The sequence below is a fragment of the Miscanthus floridulus genome, chromosome 3 (genome assembly GCF_019320115.1).
Source record: "Miscanthus floridulus cultivar M001 chromosome 3, ASM1932011v1, whole genome shotgun sequence".
Taxonomy (NCBI): domain Eukaryota; kingdom Viridiplantae; phylum Streptophyta; class Magnoliopsida; order Poales; family Poaceae; genus Miscanthus; species Miscanthus floridulus.
Window position 1 is genome coordinate 32,059,859 of NC_089582.1, and position 11,213 is coordinate 32,071,071.

The following is an 11,213-nucleotide window of genomic DNA, read 5'->3' on the forward strand; positions in this document are numbered from 1 at the left end:
ATAGAAAATATCATCAATATTCGCATGACACTAAATATGTAAATAAAAAACATTGAATCTAATGATATTTTTTAATATAAAAAAGTATTGGCATTTTTATATAAATAAATTTACTTTATTAGTTTAAAATAGTTTGACTCGGTGTACGGGGGCGAACAGAAACAAACCTGATGGCCCATTTCCAAGGTCATTGTCATGTACTCCACTGTAGAATAACAGCTAAGGGCCTGTTTGGAATGTAGAATTTTTTTTTATTTCTACGTTTTTTCTGTGAAATTAAATTGATTCGTATGAAATTCACGCGTTCCGCCGTCTGGCGGAAACTTCAGGCGCACGCGTAATCCCACGCACAAATCAGCATCGCCTATTTTCGACGCAAAAATACAAAAAATAATCGCATTCTTCTGCGTACCAAACCAAGTACCAAACCCAACCCAGCCTACGCCAGCCAAGGCAAGCCGAGTCGCCCCAAATCATTCGCCTCCTTCCTCCCTTGCATTTGCTCGTTTGATTGATCGATTGATTGATTGGCGAGCAACAACTCCCACCACCCGCAACCGCAGCAATCTCCCCCTCGCCAACTCCGTCTCGAGGAACCCACCATTCGCCATTGCCGAGGAGGAGTGAGGAGGCGCGGTCGTCGCGCGAGGAGGCGTTCTGGATCTCGGATGGCTTCGGCCAAGTCGTCGCGGTCGCGGCCCGCGGGCCACTCGGGGGTGTTCCCCGTGGGCAGCGCCGCCGCGGTGGGGAGCGGGGGCGGCGGCGGCGGCGACGGCGGGGTGCAGCTCGCCGACAAGCTCAAGATCTTCAAGACCGACAACTTCGATCCCGACGCCTACGTGCAGTCCAAGTGCCAGACCATGAACGAGAAGGTGAGCCTGCCTGCCTGCCATCTCTGATCCGGCCGCGTTGCGAGGTCCAGCTCGCCGGCTCCCATCCTGCTGCTGCGCCTGTTGTCAGGGTGGGTTGGACCGCGGGGGTGGTGGGGAGAGGTCTCATTTCGTTGTTGCATGGTGGGGTGTCTATTGGAGTAGGCGAATGTGATCTGTGGGGGCAGTGGTTGGTGTTGGAATTCAGGCGAATTGCGCAACAGGGGTGATTCTGTTCTCTGGACGATTGGTGATTCAGGGAATGCACTTCGACATTTTGCAGGAGGGTGCTTGATGGACATCTCAATGTGTGTGTGTGTGTGTTCCTAGCGCAATGGGTACTTTGCAGTGAAAAAATGATGTGGCATAACTTGTGGGGATCGGATGATATCAGAATTTGGATGCTTCACTCATCTAACCGAAGAATTTTTATAAAAAAAGGGCGTACCCAGTGCAGAGAGCTCCCGTTCTGTGCGGGGTTTGGGGAAGGGTGTTAGTGGCAAGCCTTACGCTCGCCTGTGCAATGAGAGGAGACCGCGACTCGAACCCGGACCTTCCGGTCACAGGCGGTAAGACTCTACTGCTTGCACCAGGCGGTCACAGGGAAGGGTGTCTGGGGAAGAATTTTTATACTGGTGGCAAAAAAAAATTTTCTGTTTATTGTGTTGTGTGTTCAAATTAGAAAACTGAGTATGTCCCAAACAACGGAGTATTGTCTTATGATTTTATCTGCACATTTGAGTACAAGCCAGGGATTTTGAAATACTTGAGTTTACGCTTGGATATGCTGCCACTCTTCAGTTTGCATCATGATATGGTTATGTGTCGGGTTTTACTTAGAAATGAAATGTGGTTATGTTTATGCTGCCATTTAGAAATGAAATGCGGTTATATTCAATTTTCTGGTGGACATGGGGAATTCATGCCATTGCTTTTGGAAATAGTGCATTTCGAGTTTGGTATATGGCTATTGCTACAGAAGTTTTGAGTCCATACCTAATTATGATGATCAGAGCAATTAAAGGGACCATGACCATGCTAATACATCTCTGTGTTCTAAATACATTGCTTTTTTGGTGATAGAAAAATGGTGTTTTGTTCTTTTGGCATCATTTGCAGCTTGAAAAGCTACTCAATTTAAAGAATTTGCCCTTGCATGCTATATTAATTGAGTTAGGGTTTTTAGTTTTGTGGTAGCTTTTGAGTAAACCATTGGGAATGCAACAGATTTTGTATCATGTGTTTTCTCTATTCCTCACTAAGGGTGTTACTTCAATGTTTGCTTTTTGTGGCAACTGGGATAACTTCCCTCCAGCCTAACAAGATCCATGCAAGTTTAGAAATTTTTAACTTTTGGATCTACAGCCATCCCTTTGTAGGAGTCTGAGAATTGTACATCTCTTGTTTGAATTGTATGAAAGGCTGCTGATCTTTTTTGGTTTTGGCATTTCAGCAAAATTCCTATTTTTTTTTCTGGTTTAGTATAACCACTGTGTAATATTCCTAATTTGTTCTTGCTAAAAAAATAAAATCTCTTCATTTGACTTTCATGTTTGGACAGTGGATTTGGTTCATGAGAATAATTTGGACTGAGTTTCTCACTTTCCATAGCTTTTAAATTTGTCATATTTCAATATCTGGGATGCAGATATGTAGTAATGCATTTCCATGGATTTTTTATGGATTCTTTATAATGCACTAGCTAATGCTATTTTCTGAGGCATGATGACATTGGCATTGGTCTTTTTACTCTCTTGGCATTTCACAATTTTGTTTCTTAAGACATCTGCCCTACTCTCCTAGTTATCTGCTTATTGTTGTTTCGTATGCTGCTGACATTGTTGAAGTGTTGAATTCCACCTGAGCGATCAGTATATTGTTAGAGTGTGCACCAGAAATAACTGACAAGAAAACCAAATTCATTGCAGGAAATAAGACATTTGTGTTCTTATCTCCAAGACCTAAAGAAGGCTTCAGCTGAAGAGATGCGCAGAAGTGTTTATGCAAATTATGCTGCATTTATCAGGTCTGGCATTCACCTCTTCTGCAAAATTTCCTTAAATGTGTTGTGCTATTTAGGGATGGCAACGGGTTGGGTTAGACATGGGTGCATTAAACAGCCCTCCACCACAAATCTTGGGACATAAAACCAAGCACGCACCTGCAACACCCAAACCCATGGCTAATAAGCACTTGAGATCCAGTTGTCACGCGATGGCTCTCACCGCAGCAAGAGAAACTCCCCTCAAAAGGGTGACACAAATGCAATAAATTCAAGCAATCCATTCAGCCAAGCAACGAATACATACAAGAAACTAGGGCATCCATCAAACAGACAGAATTGATTAATCATGGATCTGACTGGTTGCCATGACTGCCCTCGCTGTCCTCAGCACCTCATGCGGTTGCCATCAATGCCGCAGCCATGGTTGCGAATGAGCCTGCGGTCATGGTGGCTATGGAGTGGCCAGAATAGGGAGGTCAGGAGGGGGCACAGTGGATGGTGAGGTCAATAGGGGGCGCAGTGGACTGGGAGGATGTGAGTGGACCTCAACCATGTTGCTGAAGGGAGGCGAGCAGCGACATTGCTGGTGAACAGTGCATGGCATTGTGTAGTATCTTTTTATTATCATTTATTTTTCTTTCGCATAACAGCTCTTAACCATCATCATGCTGAATGCTGCCTACAGAAACAGCTATTAATTTTTTAGTAATTGAGGGCTATTCAAATCTTTTTCTTTATGAGTTAAATTATTTAATCCATTAAACCAATGCTTATGAAAAGGTATTTGCCTACTATATTGTTGTGTTGATAATATCTTTGTCCTCTCATTCATATGTATATCTGGTTTTGTTTCTCTCAAATGCCTTGACAATTCCAAAGATTATTTCCTTATCTAGTATTAGCATACCTGTTTTTATTGATTGAGGGTTGTATCAATGTTATCTTTTTATATTCGCCCTGAACTTTTCTTCTTTAGTGTCTAGTTTGTGACATGTGAAATCAAAGTTTGCTTTGTACCATTGTGGGACATCCTTTGCTCAAATAATTACTTCATATGGATTTTCTTGTCATCAGAACATCTAAGGAGATATCAGACCTTGAAGGGGAGCTACTGTCAATTAGAAATCTGCTTAATACACAGGCAGCTTTAATTCACGGTCTATCTGAAGGAGTTCAGATAGATTCATTGACTTCAGGCCCTGAAGGTTCTGCAGAAGATGACATATCCAATGTTGAAGATCAGGAGCCTTCAGAAATACAGAAATGGTCTGCAGATTTCCCTGACATGCTTGATGTTTTGCTAGCTGAACGAAGAGTGGATGAAGCACTGGATGCACTGGATGAAGCAGAACGGGTTGCTGTTGATGCAAAACGAAAACAGACTCTAACTGCAGCTGAAGTTTCGGCTTTGAAAAGATCCGTCTCTGATAATCGTCAGAGGCTGGCAGATCAGCTTGCTGAAGCTGCTTGTCAGTCTTCCACTCGTGGTATTGAGCTTCGAGCTGCGGCTTCTGCCCTCAAAAGACTTGGTGATGGCCCCCGAGCTCACAGCCTCTTACTCAGTGCACATAATCAAAGGCTTCAATGCAATATGCAAACTATACATCCATCTAGCACGTCATATGGTGGAGCATACACTGCAGCACTTGCTCAACAAGTTTTTTCAGTCATAGCTCAGGCACTCAGTGACTCTGTGGATGTCTTTGGTGACGAGTCATGTTACGCATCTGAACTGGTAACATGGGCTACCAAGCAGGTTATGTCCTTTGCGCTCCTGGTAAAGAGGCATGTGTTGTCCTCTTGTGCAGCTGCTGGAGGCTTGAGCGCAGCTGCAGAATGTGTTCAGATATCACTTGGCCATTGTTCTTTGCTGGAAGCTCGTGGTCTGTCTGTTTCATCTGTTCTCCTCAAACAATTCAAGCCCAGTCTTGAGCAAGCATTAGATGCTAACTTGAGGAGAATCGAGGAGAGTACTGCTGCACTAGCCGCAGCTGATAACTGGATACTCACATATCCCACAACTGGTATTCGTCCATTAATTAGATCGTCTGCTGCTAATTTGGCACTTCAGCCAAAGCTCTCTAGCAGCGCACACCGTTTCAATTCAATGGTTCAGGTAATGGTTACCTCTTATCGTTAAATTACAAGAACGAATCTATCTTTTTGTTGTGTCCAGACAGATGATAATAATCTTTTTTAAAATCTTGTACCAACAAAGATACTGTTTGGTTCTCTAAAATGTAACACAACCACATTACAGAGAGTATGCATTACTGTTACACTTTTTTGCTTCCTACTGTATGTAATCAATGTTGCCTGAATCCATTTCCAATTCTAAACACAGATCGCAATCAAGCATCCTAGCTCCGATTACAGTGTTATATGGCATGGCATAGCGACGTGTCTATGACCAAATATTTCTTTTGCCACTACCTCAGGCGTCCTTTTGAACTCCATCTTTGTTTCCTGTTCTTACTTGCATTGTCTGTTGAACTTATGTTCTCATCAAAGATGCAAGATTCACCAAATGTTGCATTAATTTCTCAGAAAGTCCTCAGATGGCCTTTTTCTCCTGTCCTTTTTATGTATTTCAGACTAGTTATAGTGTGTTGAACTGATACAGTAGGTGTGCAATCACTAGAATGATTGATGATGCCAGCAGAGCTGTCTTGAATCACTAGTTGAATCATGAAAGTTTTGCTTAAACTTGAAACAGAATTTTCCTTGTCCTCACTTTTGCATTCAAGAAATATTTGCTAGACACTACTTCCATTGCAGTCAGCTTCTTCGGAAGTGATGAATAGCTTGTATCTTGGCTCTATACTAAGCCTGTCTTGTTGAATTTCAGGATTTCTTTGAGGACGTTGCACCACTACTTAGCTTGCAATTAGGTGGTTCAACAATGGACGGGATCACACAAATTTTCAATTCATATGTAAATTTGCTTATAAGTGCTTTACCTGGTTCCATGGATGATGAAGCTAACTTAGATGGTTTAGGTCATAAGATTGTTAGAATGGCAGAGACTGAAGAGCAGCAGTTAGCTTTATTAGCTAATGCATCTCTACTAGCTGAGGAGTTACTACCTAGAGCAGCTATGAAGTTATCGTCAATAAACCAGTCTATGGATGATTTGCGTAAAAGAGGAACAGATAAACAAAATCGTGTGCCTGAGCAACGTGAATGGAAAAGAAAACTACAAAGAATGGTGGACAGGTTGAGAGATAGTTTTTGCAGGCAGCATGCTCTTGAACTTATATTTACAGATGAGGGTGATACTCATCTCAGCGCAGAAATGTATATCAGCATGGACAATACTGTTGAAGAACCAGAGTGGGTTCCATCTCCAATTTTCCAGGTACTTACTGGAATCAATCGTTTGGGTGTTTCTCATGTAAATACCTGGGATTTTGGATAATTTCAGATTATTAACATATGCTTTTGTCCTTCTAATTCCCCTTCCAAACTAACGTCTCATTCTATAAGATACCAACTTCGAGACCATTGTACATCTTTTCATTCTGTTGCTTGGAAACCTTTATGTATTATTATAACCAGTCATTTTATCATGATCATATACCTAAAAGAGGACATTAGGGACTAAATTAATTGAGCATATGGACAAAAGTGAATGCTTTTGGTAACCATGGTGTTTAAGTCACTAGGATGGATGGGTTTCATGTAGAATTCTGAAAGAGAAGCTTATATTACCCACCTTAATTTTGACGACTCTTCTAGTTGAACCCTGGAATATGTTTAAAAAAAAAATCATATTAGCACAATTTTAATAGGCCAGTGTTGCACTATCAAAATTTGAGTAGCATAGTCACACAAAAAAATAATAGGTAAAAAGGGGTCATATGGACTTGCCACTTTGATAAATAGGCCTTCTCTGTTGCTTACATGCTTCATATTGGATGTAATTTGTTAAGATAGCAGGTTTCATGGCGAAGATTCTTTTGTCAAAACGAGTTGTTTTTCTTTGCATGGGGCAAGCGTGTCATAGATAATACTATAGTCTTTGGATAAATGTCATCTGCTGTTTATTGCAGGAACTGTATGCAAAGTTAAACAGGATGGCAAGCATTGCTGCAGAAATGTTTGTTGGTAGAGAAAGATTTGCTACTTTGCTAATGATGCGCCTCACTGAGACAGTCATACTGTGGCTCTCAGAGGACCAGGCCTTCTGGGAAGAGATTGAACAGGGAGCAAAACCTTTAGGCCCCCTAGGTCTGCAACAGGTAAGCCCCTTTACTCCTTTTTATTTTATTTACTTCGCCAACTGTTATTTTTCAATTTTTCCATTCTTTGCAGTTCTACCTGGACATGCAATTTGTCATCATATTTGGGCAAGGTCGTTTTCTCTCTAGACATGTACATCAAGTCATTTTGGACATCATTGATAGAGCAATGGCTGCATTTTCTGCTACTGGAATGAATCCTGATAGGTACAATGCTTCTCACGTTTGCCCTTCTTTTGGTTCAGAATTAAATGCTGATTCTTTTATTTCCATACTTAAAAAATTGCTAATTTTCATTATGTAAATTTGTTGTATTTTGCCTTGTATAATTTGGATTACACCGATGTTTCTCTCTCTAGAAAACAAGAGGATGAAGAATAAGTTATAACTTGGGTTATATGTCCCTGTAGGCTGTAGCCTGCTGCCCTCTGTAGCCTACAGTAATTGCAACTGGCAGCCGGTAGTAACCTAAACAAATTGCCCTACTAGGATGGTTTTGACTTTTGAGAAAAATGGCTATAAGAGAAGACCTCGATTATTATTCAAATAGCTTTCAGAAAATGAAAAAGAATGTACGAAGCAATCTCTTAAACTTCAGCTAACTGATACCAAACATCTACCTTTTGAATTCATTGTTAGCTGCTGCATGGTTTTTAAGGTGGTAAGGCGAGGCGTGGCGACATACCGCCTCATAATGCCTAGGGGCCTTTGTAAGGCGAGGTTAGGCGATGCCTTACCATCCTAAGAAATAGGACATCCTAAGAAATAGGAAAATAACAGCAGGGAGGAAAGAAAAAGGAAAAAGAAAAACCAGAAAAGGGCAAATGAAAAGAGTGATTAGCTGAGCTTGCCCACGAGGTCCCTTCCATACATATCCCTTCTCAGGTCACAGAGACAGGGATGCACGCTCCCATGTCCATGCACGCCGCCTGGGCCTGGCTCTCTGCTTCTCTCTCATGTAGGTGCAGCGCCACCGCATCTCCCATGCTCCTCTCACTCGCGCGCGGGCAGCCTGCCCTCTGCTCATCTGCGGCTCCGCTCCTTCCCTCTCTCTTGCTGCTGCTCCCTCAGATCGACCTCTGTTGTGTCCCCCTTCTGGATCAGCCGCCGCCGCTGCAGATGATCCAGGCGGTGCTGCGCACTGGTTGCCGGCTCCTGATTTGGTGGGGATGAGAGAGGAGGTGGCTCAATGGTCTTGCTGGTTGGTTCCATATATCGTTTTCCTCTCTTTCACCTCCAGTCTCTTTGGATCTCTCACTACTTTTGGCTGGGTGGCGGGACGCCTTGCTCCCTGCGAGCGCCTCATCGTCTAGGCACCTGATGCCTTAGAAACACTGAGCTGCTGTACTTGAACACTAACAAGGCATCCTACCTACCCTTAGTTCAGTCATACTTCTGAAAAGTCTTGCAAGGATTCCCTCACATGTTTCTTGATACATGAGGCTGTGCCGCTGAGGTAGTTTCTAACAGAGCTACAGCTGTTTTTCTCTTGCCCATGAGGCCATGAGGGAGTTTCTCACAGATTTTTGCTTCTACTATCAACAAACCAACATTCTTGCTTTTTTGCAGTGTCCTTCCGGGCGACGATTGGTTCATGGATGTCTCCCAAGAAGTTGTCAGCATGATCAGTGGAAGGGGTAGAGCTGCCAATGGTGACAGGGAAGTGAACAGCCCAACGGCCTCAGTTTCAGCGCACTCCATGTCATCGTTCAAATCCCACGGCAGCTCCTAGTTTGCAAGTTGGTGTTTTTTGTAGGCAGATCATTGTATAATAATCAATAGTATATTCTTTCAACCTATTCCTCCACTCGTTTGTTTTTTTCTTCTTCCTTTTCTTTTTCAAAACTTTTTGTGCTAGTATTAGCATAGAGGGATAATTGTTTGACCTAGGAAAAGAAAGCTTGAGTCATTTTGTTTTAGAGAACTGAGGCCTTCATGTGTTGCATGGCCGTATGGCATGAGATCTGCACCAATCTGTATCATTCTTTCATCAGTTTTTACTTCCCAGTTTGCCACATTACATTTCATGGATACAGGATTCTGCGCTTGAAGTTGTTTGAAAAGTGTTTTTTTTCCTGTGTACAGTACGCCCATCGTGCCTCTACATTAGAGGATGGACAACTCTTTTCGATCTTCATGAACATTGTCAGTGCAGCATATGGCTTCATATGCTCACTGAAGTTTGGCGGCTATTCGTTCACGTTTCATGATTTTTTTTTATCATGACACGATTGATAGAAGATATTTGCAGAGTTTCTCCTATATTGTGTATAACCTTTTCCATGACAGCTCACTGGCGGTAACTGAAATACTGAATTGCCAAATCTTTTCTAGGCGTTGTATATGAATTGTGAAGTCGCTTATGCCTACATTACTTGTCAGGTCAAAAAAAGTTTTAAATTTGTTTCTGCACACATTGTTAAATCGAATCTATTGAAAAGGAAAATGGAAGCAAAAGACAAAGTTGCGTCGTGGTGCTCTCACTGGTAATGACTCACGTAATAACATCAAAATGCAGCCATGCGAGTAATATAAAACACGAGCGCTACGCGCAGAGGGCATCCAGATTCCATAAGTGGAAGGCCACGAGTATCGCGAGCTGACAAAAAAAAAGAGCTCCGTGATCAGCCAGAATGGTAGGAGGCGGAGAAAATACTAACAGCAGACCACCTGCAAAAAGAGGATGTACTATATGATGGTCTTTTGGAAACATGCTTACACCTATCACTTTTCTGGCCGTTCGTATGGACCCAAATCCTATCATGGGAGCACTTTGACACCCAGCTGACACAGTTCGACCAAGATCCTGCCCACTTGAGAACATGGTGGGAAGAGACCATGCCCAAGGTCGCAAAAGAAGAAAGAAGACCCTTCAACAGTTTCCTGCCCACTTTGGAACGAGAGAAATCGAAGAATTTTCAACAATGCTCAGGAATTAGCTTTACAGGTTGCCTCAAGAGTCAAGGAAGATACTGCACAAAGGAAAAGGGCTTTACAAAGGAAAGGCTAGCAAGCTAGGATTCACGCGGTAGCTGTATCAGTGTTTGATGATCTTTTTTTCCTCCTTTGCCTCCCCTTTCTGCTGAACTAAGACCTGTGTATAAAACTTTTCTCTCATTCCTTAATTGAGAGGCAAAGCTCTATCCCCCTCAGGACAATATTCAGCAAAATTTGCATATGAATATCTCTTTCAAGGATCAATTCTATTTAGACCTTGGAACGGATTTGGAAGACCTGAGCCCCCGAAAAATGCAAGTTCTTCTTATGGTTAGTCGAACATGATAAGTGTTGGACGACTGATCGTCTTACCCATCGAGATCTGCCCTGTCCAGAACGTTGTCCTTTATGCGATCAGGAGCAAGAGACAATTAACCATCTTCTAGTATCCTGTCCCTTTGCAAGGCAATACTGGTATTCCCTGCTATGTCAGGTTGGGTTGCAACAATTCGCTCCTCAGGCAACTGATATGGTGTTCGATGATTGGTGGGACAAATTGTGGCATGCTGCTCTGGAACAGCAAAAGAAAGGTCTCAATTAGGTGCTTGGGTTCTTTGGACTCACCGCAATTTGTGTGTTTTTGACGGAGCTGCTCATAGCATTGCAAGGGCTCTTAATGTTAATAGCGAGGAACGACGTCTTTGGGAGATAGCAGGCGCACAAAGCCTCTGTCGGTGCAGAAAGTAACCAACAAGTAAATATTTGTAGTTTTGCTGTACGTTATGATCGGATGTGGCCTAGCACTCAATGACACATGGTTTATACTGGTTCAGGCAACGTGCCCTACGTCCAGTTTGAGTTGGTCGGTGACTTTATTCCTGAGCCCAGGTGCTCGAAGTTTGCAGTGGGGTTACAAACGAGAAGGAGAAAGATGGGGGGGAGGTACAAGAGGTCCGGCCGGGCTCCGGTCGAAAGGGCCGAGAGTGACAGGAGCTCTGCTATGAGCTAAGTGTTCAAGCGTATGCTTGTGGTTCAAACCTGACGGTTCTATGGTTGTGTGCTAGTGAACTTGGTCGATCTAATGAATCTAGAATCACTTGAATGTTGGGAAAGAGCACATCCCCTTTTATAGATGAAGGCCTTACAAGTGAGAGGGAGAGA

General features: G+C 42.9%; 1 protein-coding gene across 1 annotated transcript; it reads left to right on the top strand.

Annotated features, from left to right (window-relative positions):
* Positions 1 to 654: 654 nt before the first annotated feature.
* On the top strand, positions 655 to 9,173 carry LOC136545386 (exocyst complex component EXO84B-like). The gene is made up of 7 exons (XM_066537407.1): positions 655 to 872; positions 2,798 to 2,895; positions 3,949 to 4,990; positions 5,723 to 6,232; positions 6,927 to 7,115; positions 7,189 to 7,322; positions 8,685 to 9,173. The coding sequence occupies exons 1-7, from the start codon at positions 669 to 671 to the stop codon at positions 8,845 to 8,847; spliced, it is 2,340 nt and encodes a 779-aa protein (XP_066393504.1). The 5' UTR covers positions 655 to 668; the 3' UTR covers positions 8,848 to 9,173.
* Positions 9,174 to 11,213: the final 2,040 nt, after the last annotated feature.